Raw genomic sequence first — 24747 nt, 5'->3', positions numbered from 1 at the left:
TTTTCTTGACAAGCATGTACAGCAAATATACCTTCTTACTTTGTGAATTACACACAATTGTTATCTCAAGTAATTACACACTTTTACCTAGTCTAAGTTCTTGCTAAATACCTCGTCACATGATTTGTCATATTGCGCTTATCAAAAGTCAATTTGACTAATTTTTTAAGTTAAATTAGATTATATTGATTTTGATTTTTAAATTAAAAAATTAGATATTCAAAAACTATATGAAAAGTACTATAAGTTGCAATTTTTCGCATATCAATATGATGATGAAAAAATATATCGTAAAATGTTGATCAAAGTTCTTATAGTGTGAGATTAAAAGAGGACGAAGGAACTATGTATTTGCAAGTGAGTTCCGTTTAAAAGTGGACGGAGGGAGTATGAGTAAAGAATGAATAAAACTAAACTATTAAAAGATGTGAAGATTTCTACAGCAGGTTAGATATCTGAAATTTGGAAAGAGGGAATCCATTAATTACTAGGTAAACTGGAAATAAGTAGTATTGTGTCACTTAATTATTGCTTCTAATATGAATAAAGGTTAGCATCCGGTTTTCAACAAAGTAAATTACCAAATTTAATTTATTTCCAAATCCTAAACCATCTAGGATTTGGCTTAACTACTCTATATAATGGTAGTTAAAGTAATTAGCATTCATATTTCCATTCCATTCCATTTAGTGGTAGCTAAAGTAATTAGCACTCGTATTTCCATTCGATTACATCTTAGTAGTAAGTAGATAAAGCCAAATCTAATAAGAATGGCAATGTTCATGCCTAATTTTAACCTACAACATGATCCCATTTCCACGACACAAAACACAACTCAATATTGTCACCTTCGATCAACAATCGAAAAACGAAATTCCCCGTTTTTAGTTAGTTGGTCTTTCCCTCCTCCGGGGTACGTGAAAATCAACACAGATGGCAGTTTTATGCCTAAATCAGGAGAAGCGGGATACGGAGTCATTGCGCGTGATGACAAAGGAATGTGGCTAGGTGGATTCTATGGTCGACTTGATACGAAGTCAACGTCGAGTCTGACCCCAGAGTTGTGGGCTATTCACGAGGCCCTAAGACAAGTCAAACATTGCAACTTGAAAAAAGTGATTATTGAAACCGACTCGAATGAGGCCTTGATGTTGATAAGTCGTGCCAAAAAAGTAGATGCAAATCACCCTGATCATAAGGTGATAGAAGATTGTAGGATTCTATTGTCTGAGGTCGAGACATGTCTAATTCATACGTTGAGACAAGGTAATAACTGCGCAGATCAGTTAGCAAAGTTGGGAAGAAAACAAAGTCAAAACTCAGTGATATTAGATCATCCACCACCTTTTATGCACCAATGGCTTCTAGCTGACATGAGTCACATTGCCTATGCTAGATATCCTAAGCATGCAAGATAATGTGGATTAGGAACAAAAAATATTAGTATTAGATAAATTGCAAATTTTGTAGAAAATGTAAAGAATTACAAGAATATTGCAATATATATTTTTATTGACGTGATGATGATATATATATATATATTCTTGACATTTTCGTTACTTAGCTCTATTTGATTAAAGGTTTTAGCAAAAACAAGAAATAGTTTATTTAATATATATATTGAGGATGCTAATTGCTAGACACCCAACAAAATACAGAATGCTCCTGGAAATGAAGAATGTAATATTTTTTTAATGTATTTTTAACTCTAAAAGTTACAGTATATATGGACTTACTTGATTCTCTCGTTGAAAAAATTATGGACGAAGTAAGATTGCTTATCAATATAATTATTAGGATAACTCAATGTATGATTTTAACTTGGCAAGGGAACATAAAAAACTAAACTAAACTATTTAACCAACCAGAAAAAGTAGAATTTAGAGTCAAAAGAGCAATAAAATTTGTCAAAAATTTTAAAACGATCATAAAATTAAAGGCAACATTTTAACGTCCAAATTAAAAAATCAAGGGCAAATTGGGTAAGACTCAAATTATTATGCGCTTGTAAGACGCACGGCGGCTAACGCGCATACTTTGAGACTTCCTTATAATTAAAAAAAAAAAAGTTTTTTCAATTGCTTTTTAATTTTGGAAGTTAATTTTTTTTTATAAAAAAAAAAGTAGTTTCAATGCATTTTTTTTTAAGTTTAAAAAAAAAAGTTTTATCATTTCTTTTTTTTGGAAGTTAAGTTTTTTCATTGCTTTTTTTTTGGGAAGTTTAAATGTAAGTTTTTTGAAAAATTTTAAACGTTATTTTAAAATTTTAACTTCCGAATTAAACAAAAGCAATGAAAAAACAATTTTTTTTAAATTTTACCTACCCAAAAAAAAAAAAGCAATGATTTTTTTTTTTAATTTTGTGCCCTAAGGTGACAACTAATAGTCCACATTATACTTTGAAGTTAAACTTAAAGAATTTTCAAGCGCTGATTTATGATTTAATCTGAATGTAACGTGTTGAGTTTGTAGTCCAATACTTGACTGACAACTAATGGTTGGCATTGTATTTCTACCTTCTCGTTTTTGTACTATTGTTTGGCGGATTTGCAGGTGAGTCATGCTAGTATTAGATTTTGCAATAAGAAGATAAATTGTCTCACACCCATTGATGGGGGACAAAAAGCTAATCATAAAAAAGAAGAATTAAATTGTATCTACTCCGTCAATATGGGACTATTCAACACCCCACCTTACCATGGATGGTCCATTGACCACCCTTAGGCGGAGCATGCATGTTGGTCAAATTCTGCTTTAAGGAATATAAATTGAACATTTAACACCCTTCACATAGGCTCTGGCTCTTCCTTTGATGAAAGGTCTAAAAGGATATTATATTGTTTAAATGTACAACAATGCTTTTGCACTGATTAAGCAACAGAATTTGAATAAATAGGACAAAATTCAGAGAAAGAAAAACTGGAATATGCAAAAGAAATTTTCTTCTTTATAATTACAAAGATTTATATGCTATACGGACCGATGGCTTCATTCCCTAACTAAGTACAATGTACTTAGGGGTTCAGGGTTACATGCTTCAGAAAAGCAAAAGGACCAGTAAATTCAACTTGGTTTTGCAGTTGAATACCTCAAAACTTCTGGAGCAAGATTAAATCCTACTTGGCCTGCAGAAGTAGAAAAACAAATAAGAAATGACATCGACAGTTGAGAAGGAACACTTCATTTACAAATTACATCAAGCAGACATAAAGCCGGCCCATTGTAACACCTCTAGATTGGTTCAAAGTACACAGAGAGTATAAGCACCTCACCGGGTTGAGCTAAGCGCATGTATCGTAGTTGTGCACACATGGATAACACATAACCTATCGTTTTGGCTCTTCGAATTCTCCATTTTGTAAAGAAAATTACGAAATTAGAAAGACGATCAACACAGGGAGCATTTTTACTTTTAATCATTACACAATCAGAATTACTATTTTTAACTCTGTAAATTCTTCACACTAGAGGTTAAAAAAACAATCTTTCTGTATGGATTGTCAAGAATGAATTGGGAGATAAAGAAAAAAGTAACATTTTTCAGAAACTTAAGAGCAAAACAAAAAGACCCAAATTGTAAAACATCAAAAAGAACTCAATTAATGATTTTATTAACCAAAAATGAAGAAAAGAATACCTTGGGAGAAAAGGCAGCAGCATTGCCATGGCCCTGATGATACAAACCCTAATCCACAGATTCACAACGAGTGAGAATTTTGCATTTTCACAGAGAAAAGAAGAAGAAAGCTCTGTTCTTTTTATCTTCTTCTTTAAAGAGCTCTTTATTTTCTGTGGGTTATTTTCTACATTTGCACGATTTACGAGGAAGAGGCTTATTCACATTATTCAAACTATTTTGTTTTACGTTACCAACTTTTATTTGTCGCCATGTTGAAAATAATTATATTTTCTCATAAGAAAACAAAAAAAAATATTGACTAGCTACTAAAGAAAATATAATTGAATATTTCAGTTTTATTTAATAAAGGAAGATTAACATTCTAATAAATAATTAAAAATAATAAATGAAATTAGTGTATTATTGGCAAAACATGTATTGTTGCTTTTGATGGAAATTGGATTTTTCGGAAATAACTTCCGTTTCTCAAGGTATGCATGCACACTATCCTTCCTAGATAGTTAAGGTAGGATTGCATAGAGCATGTTGTTTGCGTTTAAATGAAAATAAATTTTGGCTCACTATATACAGGTCAACTCAGATTGGTGTCACTTTCAAGATATTAAGGAATTGATCAGTTTCTAAAACTGAAATAAGGGAAAAATTCCAAATTCATTGCACTTTATAATTGGACACTATAAGCAAAGGTAAGCATTGTCAATATGATATCGAGGTAACATCGCGCACCAAAACTTAGAAAAATGAAGAAAAAAAAAATCATTCAGCGTGAGATTTGAACCCTAATCTCTGTTGGTCTTCATCTGAAGTGGTCAGTAGACCACATCTTTCATAGTAGAGGAGGTTATAGTACAGCACCACAGAAATGGGATAAGATAACTTCCCAACAGAGCCACATAGGGATGAGCTCTAGCTACTGTGCATTCCAAAGGCAACAGAACTAACAACTCGTAAGGTTGAAAATGTGAGGCCATACATTTAAGTGATAAAAATGGAGTCAATAACTAACACTGAGAAGTGATGGATAAACTTGCATAAACCACGTATATATAATAATTATCAAGCTACATAATGAAGTGGGTTGAGAACCATCACGTCTCATTACCCATCCACATAGTAGCACTTTTCAGACTAAAATACAGTGCAAATACTGAGGTTTGAATCAAAAAAACAGCCAGCCCCAATCCGCATGGAAAATAGAACCAAATCAGAGAGTAGCAGGTGTCTATGTTGGTTGGTTGCGAAAACATCTCTTTTAAGCCCGCGACAACCTATAGAGAAGAAGTATTGTGGGGGAAGAGACGCAACAGGGACCGTTCTCTTTACTGTCCTATTACAGATCAAATTTGGCTATTGTTTTCTGGGAGTCAAATGGTCCTGCTAAACAACACTGCTGATAATTTGAGAAGCTGGATCAGGACAGGTTCAGGCAGAAGAAAGATAACATGGTGGAACACTATACAAGTTTGTAGATGGACAATCTGGAAAGAGAGGGACTTGAGATGCTTTAAAGATGAGAACAATCACATCCAGAAGATGAAAGGCTAATTAACATTTCTTGTTTTACTTTTGGTGTAGCATGGAACTTTCAGATGAAGCTTTAATCTATCTTAGAGCTCCTAGAATTCCTATAGATTTAGATAGGGCTATACTTAAGTCTTCACACTTCTGGCACAATGTACACTGTACATTCTTGGTGCTGTTTATGAATACAAACCTACCATTTCATAAGAAAAACATCATCTAAAAAAACTAGAGTAGCAAGTTCATAGCAATTGAGAATGTACTACCAAATTACGGACTATCTTTCTAGATTTTTCCACTGCAACGCAACTAATTGTAGAAAGGGACATCAGTAATTAATCAAACCAGAAAGAACACTATGAAAAATGTTGTTATGTGTTGCAATAGCAACAACCTTGCTTCACAGTGATATAACTCCAACACTATATAAAGACGAAACATCAATACAGTGTTTAAGCAAATTCAATTCGACGAAAACACATGACAACAAACAGATTCAGCAACATCACAAGGGTAATACTAAAAACCCATTGTAATCGAACTACTGGAAATGAGAAAGAAACAGTCAATAAAGTGTTTAAGCAATTCAATCATTCGACTTAAACACACTATAACATACAGATTCAGCAACTCTTATAAGCAATTACATCACCAAGGAAAGAACTACAAAACCATTGTAATCAAATTCATAGAAATGAGAAAGAAGCACTATTACAAGTATGTCAACTATCTCCAGCTTAACAAACAAACATATTTCAGCACCATAATAGTGTAATCTATTATCTGATTATGATCAAAAAGTTAACTAATAATCCAACATAACCAAAGAACTATCAAAACTGTAAATTCCAAAGCTTGATCAGCACAAAACCAAAAAGACTAAAACTTATTGAAGATCAAGCTAAGGGTTTACGCTTTTCGTCCGTATCGAAGATAGCAAATAACGCCAATCACTGCAACTGCGACAACAGATGATGCAGCAACCACTGGCAAGTTTACATCACCACCAAGAAAACCAACGCTATCATCACCCACAGGAATGCCATTAATATTGCTAGCAACAAATCTTTCAGCAATAATCCTTTCCTTCTCCATCAATTTCTTCTCCAACTCTGCGGCTTTCTCAATCATTTCCTTAACCCTCTTCTCTAATTCCTCCTTCACCAAATGAAGCCCTTTCTTCTCCTCTTCCCATTCCTCATTGTTCACAACAGTACCCTTCAATTCCTCAATATGCTTCTTTAAAATCCTAATTTCTCCTTCCTTCCCTTCAACTTCTTCTTTCTGATGGTTTCCACTAGCTTCTAACTTCTCCAATTTCGACAACAACAGATTCTTCTCACTCTCAACAGCCTCCAGCTTCACACTCTTCTCATTTACAGTACTCTTCAATCCCTCCAACGCCGATTTCACCTCTGACAACTCAGAATTTGAACCTTGTATATCACTCATAGCAGTAATGAGATCATGTTGCAGCTGAGATACCTCCCCTTCCATCTGAGCAGCTCTAGCGGCAACTGATCCTAAAGCCTTGTTCTCCGACTCGAAATTCTCCACCTTCTTCAACAACTCATCCTTTTCGTTCTGAGATTCCTCGATTGAACTCTTGAGCTTCTCGATTCTCTGTTTGATCACATCGTTCTCGTGAAGAAGCTGTGTTTTCTCTTGCTCAAGCGCCGCTATCTTCTGTTTCAGTGCAGAGGTTTTCGACGCAGCATCGGTAGTTTCGTCAACGGCGATCTCCACCGGCGCATCGTCGAAAACCTCGCCGTTGGTAACGGTATCATCCGCCATAGTCAAATCAGATAAACAGTAAACAGATTAATCAAAAAAACTGAGCTTCAATGAACTCCAAGCAGCCAAAATTAGGGTTTTTGATTGTAGAAAAAATGAGAATAGTTAGAAAAGATATATCTTTTTGTGGAATATAAAATCTTGTCGGAAAAGGAAAAAAAAAGAATAAAATGAAACCTCACTTTTCAAGCAGATGGATGACACGTGTCTTTATTCTGAATCGGACGGTGTATATTAACCCATTTCCAAAAGCAATTGAGTTTGTAGGTGTTGTATAACTATTGGGCCATAATTGTGAATTGGACAGCCCATCAAGTCCTAGCTCTAAGGAGAATTTTTCTTGAAATAATTTTGTTTTTGACAATTATTTTCTCAATATTTTTTATTATATAAAGATAACAATCTTTTGTGACATTATTTGTTTCACATAATCACTCTAGTGATACACATGTTTCTATTATATTATATTAATTTTTATTGTTATTTTTCACGATCTTCCTTCTCATCTTTAATAACTATCAAATGAAATTGAACAAGATTGTTGCAACTATTCATTCTTTAATTTCGCAATTATAATAATCTTTTCAAGAGGTGGAGCCACCATATGTTTACGGAATTATTTAAATCTCCTTTGACAAAAAATTATATTATTTATTTTAAATAAAAAACTTTATTTATTTATATAGTAGATATTGAACATTATTTGATTAATTCAGGTTTGTATATCTTCAAATTTTGAATTCACTTAGTAAACATTTTGGGTCCATCCCTGATCTTTTCTTACTGTATTTCATGTTTTGTATTTTATGTTTTATGATGATTTTTTAATATAATTTACTTGAATCGAGTTTTATCGAAAATAGTCTTTTACCTTTACGAGATAAGATAAAATCATACATTAGTGCCAATCATCTTACTATTCTTTTGCTAAAAAACTTTGCCTCATTTGTGGGGGAGATCAATGGTAGCAACAATTTATAGGAGTTCATGATATTTGGTTACAGATGATATGATAATATAAGAGGACGAAAGCAATATAATTGATCTTACAAGTTAGTAACTCTTTTATATTTACTTTTGTAAGTATTGATGACACGTTCTTATTATATATGACATCAAATATGAACCTCCATTACATTTGTCATCCTCTAGTATGATATTCAATATTCAATCGATCACTTTATTTTCTTGGATTATATACTCCAGGTAAGATATGTGAAACTTCCTTTCTTGCTACTGACTTGTATATCTCATTTCCCCTTAACACAACACCAAATTTATACTTTATGTACTCTGTTTTAGTCCTATTCGATCAAAACTAAGACGTGCTACAAAAATCAACTCTCATGTAGTTTTATTTATAGTAATTTTCACATATAACAAACATAAAAGTCATATTTATATGTTATAACTATAATTTGCATAATTTCGCTCCATAGCAAACATGAATATGTATATTTCGTTATACGTATATAAAAGAAATTAGTTATATAATTTGTTTTTATTTTCGTATACATATACAAAAGATCAGTTATATTATTTTTGTTTGTATAAAACGAGAAGAAGATAAATGCAGAAGAAAACTAGGCAGGGAAAGATCGTATTTGTATAATCATAAGTTTATAAGACAAAAAGATATGTCTTTGTAAACACAAACGCTATGTATAATACATTTGTGTTTGTATAAAGTGAGAGAGGCGAGTGAGAGTAGTGAGCGACAGTTGGGAGAGTGGTGAGCGAGATATGGAAGAGGAAGACGAAAATATATGTATATATATATAATTTTCTCTCGCTTTATATAAAAACAAACACATTAATACATTTGTTTTATATAAAAGCGAAAGAGACGTGAAAGATTACCAGCGAGAAAAAGAGTGGCGAGCAAGATTCACCAGGAGAGAAACAAAACAGCAATTATTCGTTGTAGGGTACAATTAAATCAAACTATAAATATAATATTTAATTTAAATTAATAATTTATTATTATACATTACTTTTCTCTTTCTTCATTTAACATAACTATTTGGGCCTCAAAGAAAGCCCCACTAGTGAGATGGATCAGAAAGCCCAGTAACTCCACATGAACAATTGAGATCCATATATATTCATGTTCAGAATTCTGCAATCGAACAAGGCATATATATTCTTTGCTATATTACACGTGGTATAATAACATAGGCACTAATTATTTTACGAAAAATATTTTCTTCAATTATATAGTTCGTCTTGTGTAATAAGAAAGTCCACGTCGAAACACACTTATCGATTCAAAAACTTCTTCAATTATACAATGTATTGTATGTAATAAAAAGGATCACGATAAAAAATAATTATCGATTCAAGAACGTAACAAATTTGATCGATAGAAATGAATAGCCATCGTACTAAATGGGGTACAAGTTGTCAGACATTGGATGCTGTGTTGTACCTCATATATATATAATATATATTACCTGTCCTATTTTAGGAAATTGACTGCTGCTACACCACATGATTTATAGATTTCAACCCCACATTCATGTAAATACCATAACAATCACTGCACTTAAATCCAAAACTCAGGCTAGGCTGTATAAAATTTTTATATTTATCCATATCATTTTATCAAATTTATTAGATTTTCTATTTCTAATTTGATAATATCATTTTTTGGATCTAACATTATACGTTTAAAATCAGAAACAAAAGGGGAGGGGGGAACAAAGACAAACTAAGGACCATTTTTCTTGGTAAAGAGAATTGGAGATAACTCCAAATCACCACATTTTTACTACATGATCCAAGGACATTCCTTACTCTTTTTTTTCTTTTTTTACTTTGATGTTCAATATCTTATCTTAAATTTATTAGATAATATATTATTTGAAACATATGAAATAACTTTTTATTTTATAAAATACAAATAAAATTTGTGTGCATGTACTCTATCTTTTTCATACTCACTTATAATTTTACTGATGTGTCATTGTTGTTATTGGTACAGAAGCAAAATCAAAAATCAAAACTTATAGGTACAAAATTTTAAATTATTGAATCTAAATTCAAAACAAATTTAAAGATTATATCAAAATTAATTGGACTCTTTACTCCAACTATCTAAATCTATATCATATAAAATTTCATTTCACGAGCTCAAATTCAAGATCTCTTTCCACCTATCACCATGACAATTGATTATATATATCTTCATTTACTAAATAATTCCCAAATCTCCATAGTACATATCCTATTAGTTATTCCTCCAAAGTAACACAATATTATGATAAATTTAATTAAAAGAAAATTAATTCCTATTTGAAATCTCTAAGATCTCTCTACCCCCACCCCCAACCCTAACCAAAAAAAAAAGGACAAATTAAGATAACCAAACAATTGAATAAAGGTGCAAAGTTTTTAATTGCCCTTCTCCTTAGCTCCAAAACAAAACAAAACAATTAAAAAAAAAACTAAAGTTGATCTTTGATTACTAACCAAAATGTACCCAAAAAAAAAGAGAGAGACAATTTTAACCTCCAAGTTTCATCCTTTGTTTGTCATTTCCTTCAACAAAGTTGGCAAGTACTTTGAGTGCTTTAAGTTGACATTGCAATTGCAAAATATATCCAGCAGTTTCTTCAAATAACCTATCAACTCCAAGTGTTTCACCTCCTGGTACTATCTTTTGCAATGCCAAAATCTTCTCTTCCACTTCTTCTTCTTCTTCTTCATTATTTTTAACAATATAGCCACTTTCTCTCCTTCTCTTTTGCCTTTTACACACATTCTTATCTTTTCTTGAAAATGTGGCACTTGATTCTTCTCTATTACAACTACTCTCCATGGAAATTTTCTTTTCTTTTCTTTTCTTTTTTGTGAAGAGAAGAGAATGGTTATAGGGTGAAAGTGGTGGACTGTTAAATTATTGTTTGTGTTATAGAAATGTCAATGCCAACGAAGCTGGGCCTACTTTTTTGGGCTTTTGGGTTTTTATTGATCAATATTTATTGGGGAATTGTGTATTTTAGGAGAGAGAATGTTATCTATCTATTCACTTTCAGTAAAATTAAAAAAAAAAAATTATGCAATATTTTTAAAAACAGAGAATACAAAACTTATAGTCGTGCATTTAAGTTATTTTTCCATCTTTAGTTATTTGTCACCGCCAGTAACTCTCACGCCTCAAATGCAACTATACATAAGCATGTTTTATCATTAACTCTAAAATATTATTGGACAGAATGAAATTCCACGAATAAGATATGAGAAGAGTAAAATGTACAGATTGTATATTTACTTAGAAGTAGAGTGATTATTTTTAGAAAAATTTCGGTTTAAGTGTAACAAAAATTATGATATAAAAAAAAGAAGATAATGAAGAGAATATAACAAATATCAAGTAAATAGCGCAAATATAATAGACATAAACAAAAACAATGATTTTGATAATCAAAATATCATGAACAACAGAACAAGATATATCATTAAAATAAACAATGATAAAATAAAAACTATAATAATACAACTAATACTATTATAAACACAAGTCACCCTAAACAAAACAATAGCACCCTTTTATTTATCGTCATTCAGAAACCTAAAAATATGTCAAATCATCTTCTTCTTTTTTTCAATTTGCTTCTTTCTCTCTTTATACCTTCTATAATCAACGCCACTCATTTTTCTAATTAATGCATTCATACGTCTTCTTTTCATATATTTAAATCATTTTAATCTCGTGAAAAATATGACGTAGATGAAAGAGGCGAGCGAAAACGTAGAGATCGAGTGTGATCGAGTAAGTGAGGGTATATGAAAAACAGGATAAGGACGCAGAAGGTGGGGTCCATAATAAGAGGGAAAAAAACAAAGTAAAAGCACATGTGATCACATGAAATTCTCGAAGGTAACACCACACCCATGTGCTCTCTCTTTCTATCACTAACAACACCCAATAATCATGGATCCACGTGGCAATCTTTAATTGCGGGCCCTACCTACCCCCTCTTATCCTTGAGCCCCACCACACAACACAACAATCCTTTTCTTTAAATAATATTAATAATAATCTGATGACGTGGCTCACTAATTTTGGAGACTAGTCACTCAAATCATGTTTCCAACAAGGAGACATTAGTCGGCGTAATATTATTTATCGAAAAAAAACTTATTCGCATGTGATTTATAAAATAAAATATGTATAAATTAAATATAATTAAATAAAATAAATTGTAAATTTATAATACATTATATATATATATATATATTGATTTGATGTGGATTAATTTTTTCCTTATTTATCATTTTATTTTAATTTAATTATCTCATTTATAAGATCCCGAGGAGCAGAATTAGTACACTGCATATAGGGAGGAAGAGTGCAAGATAATGTCAATATGTCTTTTTATAAATTTAAATTCGTCAGTGTGATTTTGAATTGATATTACTAAATAATTAAAGAATGGAAGATAAAAAAATGTTACTCCATTAAGTTTGAAATTATTTTTATAATTAAAACAAGTGAGTTATTCAAAACTCAAGACAATTATTGAGACTTTTTTATCATATTTACTCTTCATTTAATGAAACACTAACTAAATTATTCTATATTTTTCTAGTAAATCAATTTTAAATTAAATTAAAAGTCAAGAACCTAACTTTTAATTTACGTTTTAAATATATATATATATATAAAGGTATTAATGATATAGTATGAAATAGTGGGAGTATTCATTTTTATAATATGTTACACAAACTAAATAGTACATTTATTGCAATAAATAGTCAATATATATATATATATATATATATATATTTATATGATTTTATGGGGGTGACTACTTTGTAGGGGAATTGGGATTGTGATCAGAGCTGCCAAAAAAATTGTTACCTTGAAGATTACATGTTTACACATTATCTATATTTTATACACCTTAATATTTATTTATTGTATCAATTTTTGTAATATAGTGTACGTTGGGAAGTACAAATTTTCTTGGATCACTTGTAATATATATATATATAATAAATTGTTGAACGTGATCCAACTACAACTCACACTTAGCCAGGTTGATTCCCCAAATCTCACTTTTAATTACTTTTTTCCTTTTAAAAATTATAAATTTTGTACTGTGAATTTTCAAAAAAAAATCATGTGACTAGCTACTAGATTTATTGTACAAAAGTAAAATCTAACTTTGATCTTATTTTACTGGTAGTAGATATACCCCTTTTTAATAAGTTATATCTTGGTAGATATATATATAGCTAAACCTTTTTGAACATGTTACTTTTTATTTCTTTTTGTTTGAGTGGGCCGTGAATAGGAAAGAGTGAAAAAGGAACAAAACATTTTAAAATATTCATGGTTTGATTATAAGAAGATATAGAGATCGAAAATTACGGTTGAAAGTTTAGTTAGTGTAGATTAAATTATGAGATAAATTTTATCTTTGTGTCGTTAAATTCGTTCTTATAATGAAACATTAATTATATAAAAATTGGACAAAATTGTCTTGTAGTAGAACGCATGTGACTACGTTCATCCCACCAACATACAAATTAGCCAAAATAATTTGTTCATGAGTTGATCCCACTAATTAGTTCATTGATCTAAATCTAATCCACCTGTCATGTATCTTAATTAATTCTTAATCTCAATTACTGAGATTGTTGTGTTAGGACAAAGTCATGATGGGACCAATTAAGGAAATTTCTAATTAATATCAAATCAACCGCACTAATTTCTCTTTCAAGTAAGAAAAAAAAAGTAAAAGATAATTAGGTAAAGCTTCATGTATTTGGTGTTGAAAATAGAATATAAATACAGATCTAGTTAGTACATAATGTACCTTTATTCAACTATTATTATTCAATTAGGAAATGATGAAAATTCAACAAGTGATTAATTAATTAGTACCTAATATGTGAAACACATTAAAAGTTTTACTAACGCTAACATGTTTTGCAGGTCTTTAAATATTTTTTTGAAAATATGTAGCGCTACTAGTAGTTTATACGAAATCCATCAAAATTTACTAACTTAAAATATCGAATTATTATATAAAAAAAATCTGATACACTAAGCTTTCGCTATATATGTAGGGTTTCCAGAAAAATCTGACTACAAAAATCTATTGTATAGGGTGAGAATTGATTGAACACAGATACGTAGTATTTTTTTAGGAAAAGAATGAAAAGAGATGAGGAAAGTTGATTCCTCGAGAAGAATAAAAGGTAAAGCAAAAATACTCCAAAGGCTAGGAAGGTTTAGACGCTTAATTATGACGTGGGCAAAGAGAGATGAGCTATCTTGGACGGATCTAGAGGCTATAAGAATATTAGTTGGCATCATTAGCGATATCTCGATGCATCCTTAATTTAATAGTTTTAGTATTTTAGGGCTCAATTGAGACATTTCTATTAGCTATTGCCTCATTATTGTAACCTATAAATAATTCAATTTGTTCTATTCATTTAAAAAGATATTGTGAAAAAATCTGACTATAAAAGTTTGTGGTATAAGGTAAGAATTGATTGAATACACATGACACTCGAAGAAAAAAATAAAGAGAGACCGGACAAAGAAACCAAGTTTGGGGGAGGGGGGGGGATGACAAAACGTTCACGTGCTCGGACAAGCTCGTGCTGATCTAAGGGCTATAAGAGTATTAGTTGGCACAGCTAATAACATCTTCACGCGACTATTTTTTATTAAATCTCTAAACTCTTAATTAAAGAGCATCAATTTTATCAATTACGTGAAGGTTTTCCTTCGTTACTCAACTATATGAAGTGTGTAAGGTATTGACAGGATGAAGTGGGTAAAAAAGACACTGAAACAATGTGGGGTTCCTGTTGAGACAATGCACACAACACACATTATGGATACTATGTATAGCAGGCTGAAAAAAGGATATTTGAATAATCATAGCTATGAGGAGAAACACATGCTATGCAATTTCCATGAAATTATGTGCCTTGTCCCCCACCCCACTACTCCACCACCCCAACCCAATCCTACTTGGCATATGATATACTATTTGGTTGGAAATTGATTTTTTTACTTTGTTCGATGTTTATATTGAAAACGGAAGATAGTAGATATTTTTAAAAATAGATAAATTACGTACAAACGAACTCAAACACTTTGAATAATTTAACCCAAATACATACATGGTTTTGTTTTTCTTTTAGCTTTTTGAGGTGAGGTTGATACATGAGTGGTGAGAGAAGGGAACTTAGTTGAGGTGTTTATGTTTAATTAGAATTATGCACCTAAGTGATATATTATAAAATTTCAATCATTAAAAATATAATTCTAACATATCAAGTCATGTTACATACTGACACAAGAATCATCAAAATCAGAATATTGTACACTTTATTTTACTTACATTTTCCATCATGCATAGATCTGACTAAACATGTCAATGACCTTATATATGTTTAAAAATACATAAATCTTAAATGTGTTCTATAACATTTCAGAGAGAAAATTCAATCAAGAAATATACAGATAAAAAAAAATGAGGAAGATAAAAACTTTTATATTTCAATATGCCAGTTTAATAAAGACATGCCCTACATAGGAAGATTTGAAGGTCAAGAATTATAGATAATCGAGTGTCGTAATTATATTAGTTAGTATATGTGTAGTATTTTATTTTCCTAATTTCCTATTACATGTTATTTCATATGTCTAGTTTATCTTGCTATTTTATTGTTAATTTTTTTTTTTATCGTGATTTGATTGTATTTTTTTGAATTGAGAATTTATCGAAATTATCTTTTCTACCATACAAAGATAAAATAAAGATGCATTTGTGTATTAGACTGAACCCCATAGCTGGACAAATTAATTTGGGAGGATATGTAAGATGAGTTTTGGCTACCAATACATATTAAATTAATTTGGATTTCATGAATATTTTTTTTATTGATTTGGTTGGTAGATGTTTCGTGATGAACTAGAAAATGATTCAACTTACTAACGAAAAAAAAAGAGAGTACATTATAGCATTAAAAAGAAGGTACATTATAGTGTATGGGTAGTTAAAGTGGTTCATTAAGCCACAATTTTTAATTTGTTTTAGCATCAGAATGTACACAAATAAGCAAAGAACACCTAAACAATTAGCATGGAAATTATATGTTCACTAAACCAGATGCCTCGTGATGAGAGGAACGAACTGTGATCGAAAAAAGAAAACTCGAGGGACATTTTTCGCTTCGTTGAATTTCAGAAAGAGACTCGCTGTTGCGGAGAAGGGGAGGGGACATTACCATCACTAAAATGAATTTCATGATGAAAATATGATATAGTCTTCATGTGATAACAACTAGGAAAAACTGACAATTAGGAAATAGGACTAGATCCCCTGCAGATTCTCCTGCCTGTACAACCCACCATACCCTTTTGTCCAAAGAGTTTCTGCCACCATTCCTGAGATGGACTTTCTCCAACCCCACCCAACATGTATGTATTCATAATTTCACCACTTTGGAGGTGTATTTTCTAGTACATCCTGGACATACCATACTGAACAGTCCCTACTTTCCTATGAGCTGCACCACTAGTAGCTGCTGCCGCCGCAACTCCAATTCCACCATATTGGGATTTAGCCTGCAATAAGTTTGTGTCTATGGTGATTCGGTCATCAACACGATCTGGTTTTGTAACTCCAGCTCGCATCATATAGAATGGGTTGCTATCAATATTTATAGCAATATCTGGGGCTAACTTAGCAGCCATTCCACATGGTGCCATTGGCTTTGAATGACAATTCATATCCCTCTCTGTCTCAACAGACCTTTCTTGTTTCACCACCCCACTTCTGTCGTAGCTGTAAACTGAAGACATAATCTGAGGGGGGCCTACTGCATTCCTGACTTGAGACCTAGGATCATATTTTTCTCTATTTCCCGAATCATAAGCCAAACCGGGACCAACAACTTTTCCTGGTTTGGCTGCTGGATTTAAATAGAAGATTGTGAACCATATGAGCATCATTGGAAACATCACAGTATTACAGAAAGTCAAAGTAGAAAAGTATTTCATCATTGACGGAAAATACCTAAAGCATTTCTTGGCTGAGCCTGTAGGGTTCTTGTTAGACTACTTGCAAGGCCTTCAGAATCTCTGCAGTTTCTACTGCAAGACTCTTCACCATTTTGTCGGTCTCTCATATTGGCAACAATAGGCTGTTCTTTCAAAGGGTTTGGATTTGAATGTACAACTGTAGACCTGCAATAGAATCACCGTGTTATCATTTCTAACTTAAAATAACACCAAACAAACAAGTTATACAATAAACTTTTGATTCATTCATCTTAAAAAATGCAAACCAAAGACTGACAGATATTGTATGATTGCATATACAAATTTACATCTGAAGCCAAAACTAAGATGCATATAAAGCATGAATTTAATAAGCAATCTAGTATTTGAATATCTGAACTAGTGATGGCCCGATTAAACATACTATGTAAATATATAGAAGGATATTAACACAGAATTGCAATTTTATTTTTATTTTTTTTTGGAGAATGGTAACTAACACAGAATTGCAATATAAGTGCATGCAGGGAACGTCCCAAGCCGAAACATCAACTGGTTTCCCTAATAGCACCAAACATCCAGTCAACTCAAATTCTTTATACCAAGTTGTCATATAAAAGGAAAGATTTGATCTTCTTCCTAGAATGGTAACTAACACAGAATTGCAATACAAGTGCATGCAGGGAACGTCCCAAGCCGAAACATCAACTGGTTTCCCTAATAGCACCAAACATCCAGTCAACTCAAATTCTTTATACCAAGTTGTCATATTTGATCTTCTTCCTAGATTAGACGATGTTATAAAGGAGGAAATTTGAGCACCAGGACTCATAATCACCTTGGAAGAGAGACATGCTTCCTGTCCATCGGAACCACTGGAACGCCATTACCACCGTTCTCTTCCAAGTGAGCGAACTGTTTCCTGAATTGATCAACAGCACTGCAAGGAAAAGCAATATGTAGTCAGTAATCCTTTGTTTAGACGAGTAAGCTGATGCACAAATGTCAAGAAAAATATACTACCTCGGATACAGAAAATTAGTCCTTTCTACACCATTCAAGTAATCCTTCCTCAGCTGAGGATGATATTCTAGTATCTCCCGGAATATTAATTCCCTGAGATCCTCCTTCGTCACTCTTCGCCTCTCAAATTCGAACTCCATTTTTGAAATTGACTTGCATGATGGTTCCCTTTCAGATTTAGCCAGACCCTTAAAATAAGGATCAGCTAGTGCCTGATTTGTTGGGTGGGGGGTGTATTAGTAATTACCATGCAAGAGAACAAATTATACTAAAATATCCAAAAGAAAAGCTCAAAATTAGTATGATCGGCATGCTAACACGAACCTCCTCAGCAGTGGGTCGGTCCTTGGGGTCAAAAGCAAGTAATCTTTCAAGAAGTTTAAGGGACAAAGGATCAGCATTTGGAAATTTCTGAGCAAAAGAAACAGGCTGCTTCTTTCTCATGCTAGTTAGGTATCTCCTAGCCTTGTCATTACGCACCTGCAACAGCCATAAAAAAGTCTAATGAGAAACACAAGTTTTGAGGAAAAATTGTCAAAAACGTAATGTTAATTGAATTCACATACACGAGAAATTGTATCCATTGAAGGCGTTCCAAGCAGATCAGTCATTAAATCCAGTTGGTGAACTACATTTTTTCCAGGAAAGAGCGGCTTCCCCGTAAGAACCTCAGCAAAGATACAGCCTATGCTCCATATATCAATTGCAGGGGTATACTGCAAGCAGAAACCATCAAAATTTGTGATAGTCAGAACTACATGCAGTGCAATGATTATAAACAAATTCCAGGAAAATTGACACTCTACTATGAAGGGTGATTGACCTCACAACAGTGCAAAATATCCATAATGCACAAAAGGATCAGCAAATTTGATAGAAAAGGTAAAATGCAAAGTGTTCAGCAAGTGCAGAGCATGTAAACAATAATTCTGATCCATGAATAAGAAAGCTGTACAATCAGAAATATCACACGAGACATGCACATATACATCCCACGTTTAAAGCCACCGCCGCCCTATGTAGATACTGCAAAATTTTAATTTTTACCTTCATAACCGTGGTGTTCATGCGGGCCACCTTGCACGCACCACAACTAAATCCATGAGATACCCCCCCACTTCCAAAAAACAAAACAACAATTTCCAGGCAACTTTATCCACCAAGGCTAGGACAAATAGGAAGAAATCACCTAGTGTTTTTTTGTCCTTTTTTGGGATTTGAACTTGAGACCTCATAGGTCTCACCCACTTCATTGACCTCTAAGCCACACCCTTGGGTGCTATTAATCATAACGAGAAACAAATCAATGGGTTAACAGTGAGAAATGCTTCTAGCTTGTGACAGCACCTAACATACAACATTTCAATCTATAAACCAATGCATTGATTACATGTCAAGTTTTCTGGACATCAAACTATTTGCTTACTAGAAGTACAATGAAAAAAGAGTTGGATTAGAGAGAAAAATACAAACAAGAAGAAATTGTATTCCTATTTCATCGCTTTAATTTGATTGTTATTTCTATAATCCTCTTTAAAAGAAGAATCCACATACTTGCATGACCTTTTTCACTGCAAACTCACAAAAGCATGATCAATATATTCTATTGATGAAAGAACTTTTAAGGAAATCCTAACTGTACCTTGGAGTAAAATGAACCGCATAACTCTGGAGCTCTATACCATCTAGTAGCTACATAATCCTGCAATTTTCACAAGTGAAGTTACTACAAGAGTGAAAACCTGTAAAGATGAATATGACATGTTGGTAAATATAAAATGCATTCAACAGATAAGTGGGGAGTGGTGGAGGAAGAAATATGCGAACATTCAATATCACCTACCGTCCAAAATATTGTGGTAGGTGTATCATTGAATGCAACTCTGGCCAATCCAAAATCACAGATCTTGAGCTTGCAATTTGCATTTGCCAAGATATTTTTCGGCTTTAAATCTCTATGGTAGACATTAGCTGCAGGAAAACAAAGAATCATCAAAATTATGATAACCCACATGAAATGATTAGTCCACTTACTGATGCCAACAGGACTGGTCAGTGCCCCATTTAGAGATACACAAACATAATCCTCTCCGAAATTTGAAAATAAGGGGAAATAGATTATGTGTAACATTATAAGAGCTCAAAATTCTATGGGATCAAAAGATGCAGCAAAATACCAGACTGATTTACCTGTGTGTATATATTTTAAGGCACGAAGCAACTGATAAAGGAAAAACTGATAATGTTCCCGAGTCAAGTCATCATTAGCCTTGATAACTTGGTGTAGATCTGACTCCATGAGCTCAAAAACAACATAAATATCTTTAAAATCCCTCCTCGAAGGTGGCAACATAATATGCTTGATTTCAACTATATCAGGATGGCGCAGAAGTCGCAAAAGCTTTATCTCCCGGAGGATCCGTGCCGCATCAGATATATGTTCAAAGATGTCATGAATTTTTTTAATTGCGACTTTTTCACCAGTGTGCGTGTCAATGGCTGAGCAAACGACACCATAGCTTCCTTTCCCTATGACTTCTTGAATTTTGTATCTATTTGCATCACCATATTCAGAGAAGAAGTCCATCTCTGCTGAACTCTGCAATATGGTACATAAACTCAGATTATTCATTTCAGATAAAATAGACAAGCATTCAACATTGCCAGTCTATGGTACGTCCACAGCTTTACGCATCATACAAGACATTCCCTAAATAATTGTCATATTTCATCCAATTCTATGAGTTCTGCAACGGTTTAGAAGAAATGCACAAGATCACAACTAGCACACATGTCATTTACTAACATTTGTACAAATACAGAATCTAACAAATAAAAGTCACCCTTCCAAAATATGATTCAACAATATAGAAGAGTCAAAACCTGAATGCTGCAAAATACCATTCTTTAATTTGAGTAAAACGAGCATATAGCCAGAACTACAATATGATGGATTACATAAAAAAAATTACCTAGTTTAAAGCAAGTAAAACATTTGTTCGCTGTATCTTTTCATAGTGGAATTGCATATAACTTGAATATTGTCTGTAATGAATTCACTCATAGTAAATAAAATAACCAATGCAGGAAGTAATCCCTCCATCTTGTGAAATTTAAAAGTGTCAGAAAAGATTATACTTTTAACTACAAAATCATCAACATGCTTAAAGAATGATGATTGTCCATTCAAAGAACAACTCAAATAACTCCATCTGCACAAATTTACAATCCGGAACCCACTTGAAGTAATTCGAACGGACTCGAGTACAAAATCATGCCTCCGAATCTCAGTTAGTTGACGGAATAAGTGATCCAATTTACAAATAAAAACAAAGATAGAAATAAACAAAAACACCCACTTGGCACAAAAGAACCAGAGCCTGACAGAGACGAAAAATAGGAATGATGGAAGGTATCAATTATCAACTCTTTTCAGCTTATCACTCAAGATTGACATTGTAACCCACCTAATCATTTTCACACCCACCCAAGAAAATTACTATTTAACCAACAAATTCACGAAGAACCTAACAAATCCAAATCCCAAAATCACAAGAAAATAACCATAGAAATCAGAAAGCAATGCACCAAACAATAGCCATAAAGCTAAATTTCCAAAAAAAAAAAGAAGAAAAATCTCACTTTCTTTCGGTGATCAGGCTGCATTTTTCTAAATAATTCGAGAAACCCCACAAATCCAAGTATAAATCCGAATCGAGTGATCCAAGTAGACAAGAGTGTTGAATTCAGAAATTCAGCCGCATTTACCCCAACGTCCTCTGCTACGGATGGCGAAAGAACAGTCCCAGTCCCACCTAATCCTCTTCAAATTGTCCAAAACTGGTATTATTATTATCACGTTATCCTGATCCTTCATAAACTCTCCCTCAACAAGAATCATAGAAATGGGTTCAACATTTCCACAAAAATACCTCCAAAAAACAAAACCCTAAATCTCAAAATTCAAAATTGCAAGAACTCCGGGATGGGATAATTAATAATGGAGTATGAAATCAAAGAGATATGTGGATCTGAAGAAACCCTAGCTGGTGGGGAAGAGGGAGATCTGACACCGACAATATTGAGGTGGGGTTGGAACTGTAGGGTGGTTGTGTTAGAAAGAGAAAGGAGAAATACAATACAAATATAAAGCACCTATATTTATTTTAATCTATCTATTCGATGTTCGATATTTAAAAAAAATCAAAATATTCATATTAGAATACGAAAAAAATAAATTATAAATTATAAGATTTACATTCGGGACCTTTTTAAGAGATTCAAACTCAAATAGTTTAAATCTGTCTCAATTAACATTTATGATATCAAGCACCGAGTGTGAGATGGAGTTTTAAAGAATGACAAAAGTCTCTTGTGTGATTAATGTGATGGGTCTCACATCGATAATTAATGAAATAATTAGACACTTTATAAAAATCAATCACTAGACACATTTATTCTGTATATCAAAATATGTGTAGAACATTACATAAAATGTTGCATAAAACGTCAAGTAAATTATCTGTATTTATTTGTTCAATGTTATACAAATTAAAATATCTTGTTATAATACACACATAAATATTAGATGAAAGTAAATTAAAGGACAAAATTTATAATACATTATTCATTGTTAATAATAGAATAATAATATTAGTATAAAGTACTTCATGTATTATATTTTATTAGGTGCATGTGATGTGAGTGTATCTTATCTGTATATACAATACATTAGTGACATCCAAGCGGCGTGTGCATTCAACACACGCAAAAGAGGCAAAAAAAAAAATATATATATATATATATATTCTAAATTTTAATATTAATTTATGTTAAATACTAATACTAATAGGCAATAGCTTTGAGAAGTAGATTAACATAAAGATATTCTTATTTTGTTAATTAGAGTTAGAAGTTTATTAATGATTAAAAACATAAATTTAATTATTTTTATGAGTACTAAAATTACTATTTTACATAAAATAATGAAAAAGAAAGGTATCTCCGTGCTTATAAGAGCACCACAAAATTGGTTGGTGTGTTATTAGTTTGGAAAGTTTGAGTAATATTGTGGTTGCATGCACCTTTCAACTTGGTCTACTATTAATAATTATGACAATATTTTAATTTAAATAAAAAAATTGTTTTTAAAAATCTTCGAGACGCTTGAATATAGCAAATTAATAAAGATATTAAATAGTTATTTTCCTAAATGACTAGTGTATATCATCATTTCATTTTAACTGAAAACATATTTATTAATGAATGATATGAAAAGAATAGTAATTATTTATTCGTGATAAATAATTATATCAAATCAAATAATTTAATTTTAATAATTCAATACAGAAGAAAGAGTACAATTATTATGGGAAAAAATTACTACATTATTTATATCAAGAGTTAATCTATTGTTTAAGATGTGACATTCAAACTACAATGTTGTCTAGTTGTGTTTCTTTTTTTCTAATCCAACTTAATAATGTAAACAAAACATTAGTAATTGAAATTTTAGGTTATAATATACATTTTATTATGAGAAAAAAAAATTGTATTAGAAATAGTTTAAGCAACTTGCAATAACTTTTTGTATTCCACTTTAATTATGTAACCAAAGACAAAATTTCAGAAGCAGTGCCATGAAATTAGGGAACACGTAGAAAAGGTGATTGTCGAAATAAGATCATATAAAATTATATTTTATACTATAGTATATTTTATTTTCAAAACTTTGAGTTGATATAAAAATATCTTATTTATCGCATCACAAATTTCGTCGATATCCATACATATTATTATTCACATCACAATTAGTAGAGTGATGATAAAAATGAGTGACAGCAACCTGCCAACTATTAGTATTTTGTACTTATTATAATGTGTCGGTTCCAATAAATTTAACTCTGTTTCTAAGATTCTACGGCCGATTTGTTTCTTTATATGCCTTTCTTTTTATATACTTCTAAAAAAATTAAATTCAGTTTTTAAATTTACGTGGTTTATATTCTCTGTATTTTTTAATATTAAATTTATATTTTCTTAAAAGAATCAGCTGATTTTTAATATAGAGAATTATTTTTAAAAAAATTTATAATAATCGAATTCTAAATGTAATATCGGACGGTGCGGAAAACAACAGAAAATGACGATTTGAAAGATTGATTGTGTGCTGACGTAATTTCTTGATTATTCCTATGGTTTCATTGAATATTCGATATGGATAAAATAATTTAGTAGATCTAACAATGAAGTAATATAACTTTTTTCTAATATGCTTGGTAAAATTAATTTTTATAGTGGTTCGATTAGTTTTTTTTCTAACAAAAAATACTTTGGATTAAAAAACAAGTTATTATAACTATTAGATATTTGATAGTACATAGTTAATTTATCGTTAAGGTGATTGATCAGATGAGGATCGTATATTTGAAATTTTCAAACATATTTTTTAAGTTAAATGCATGAGGTCTGACTTGTATAATATATCTCTCGAGGCCATAATATTGTGTGCTTCCAATGTCAATAAAAGTAACTCATCCAGTAATATTTAACATTCAAAAAAACTGTCAAATAAAACACATTTTGTGCCGAAATATAACAAGAATCGCCTCATCCTGGACCATCGTACGAAAAACTATTATCGAAATTCTTTTTATCTGACATTAAATTGGAACCACATGCATCGTAAGCACCTTTTACTAAATTCAATGTAATAGTATGTAAATCAAGGACA

At 31.7% G+C, this 24747-nt stretch overlaps 3 protein-coding genes and 1 long non-coding RNA gene across 5 annotated transcripts; all 4 read right to left on the bottom strand.

Moving 5' to 3' along the window:
* Positions 1-2791: 2791 nt before the first annotated feature.
* On the bottom strand, positions 2792-3848 carry LOC138337592 (uncharacterized). Its single transcript, XR_011210894.1, has 2 exons — positions 3638-3848; positions 2792-3125 (listed from the first exon to the last, which is right to left on the bottom strand). It is a non-coding gene; the product is annotated as an uncharacterized lncRNA (long non-coding RNA).
* A 1974-nt stretch (positions 3849-5822) lies between these two features.
* On the bottom strand, positions 5823-9972 carry LOC104644312 (peroxisomal and mitochondrial division factor 2). The gene has a single exon (XM_069287523.1). It carries the CDS (start codon positions 6953-6955, stop codon positions 6071-6073), a length of 885 nt encoding a protein of 294 aa, XP_069143624.1. The 5' UTR covers positions 6956-9972; the 3' UTR covers positions 5823-6070.
* A 153-nt stretch (positions 9973-10125) lies between these two features.
* LOC104648378 (transcription factor PAR1) lies at positions 10126-11866 on the bottom strand. Its single transcript, XM_010325324.4, has one exon. It carries the CDS (start codon positions 10773-10775, stop codon positions 10461-10463), a length of 315 nt encoding a protein of 104 aa, XP_010323626.1. The 5' UTR covers positions 10776-11866; the 3' UTR covers positions 10126-10460.
* Positions 11867-16212: 4346 nt separating this feature from the next.
* Positions 16213-22324, bottom strand: MAPK12 (mitogen-activated protein kinase 12). Of its 2 annotated transcripts, none has more exons than XM_010325293.4 (10): positions 21657-22324; positions 20205-20613; positions 19858-19985; positions 19657-19716; positions 18581-18730; positions 18339-18494; positions 18015-18226; positions 17830-17931; positions 17008-17177; positions 16213-16900 (listed from the first exon to the last, which is right to left on the bottom strand). In XM_010325293.4, exons 1-10 carry the CDS (start codon positions 21678-21680, stop codon positions 16449-16451), a joined length of 1863 nt encoding a protein of 620 aa, XP_010323595.1. In that variant the 5' UTR covers positions 21681-22324; the 3' UTR covers positions 16213-16448. The 2 variants fall into 2 exon arrangements, with proteins under 2 accessions (XP_010323595.1, NP_001234664.1); NM_001247735.1 differs by having other exon boundaries at positions 16312-16903; positions 21657-21845.
* Positions 22325-24747: the final 2423 nt, after the last annotated feature.

Source organism: Solanum lycopersicum, chromosome 7 (genome assembly GCF_036512215.1).
Source record: "Solanum lycopersicum chromosome 7, SLM_r2.1".
Classification (NCBI taxonomy): domain Eukaryota; kingdom Viridiplantae; phylum Streptophyta; class Magnoliopsida; order Solanales; family Solanaceae; genus Solanum; species Solanum lycopersicum.
Note: the sequence above shows the minus strand (reverse complement) of the source record. Positions and strands in the feature narration are given on the sequence as shown.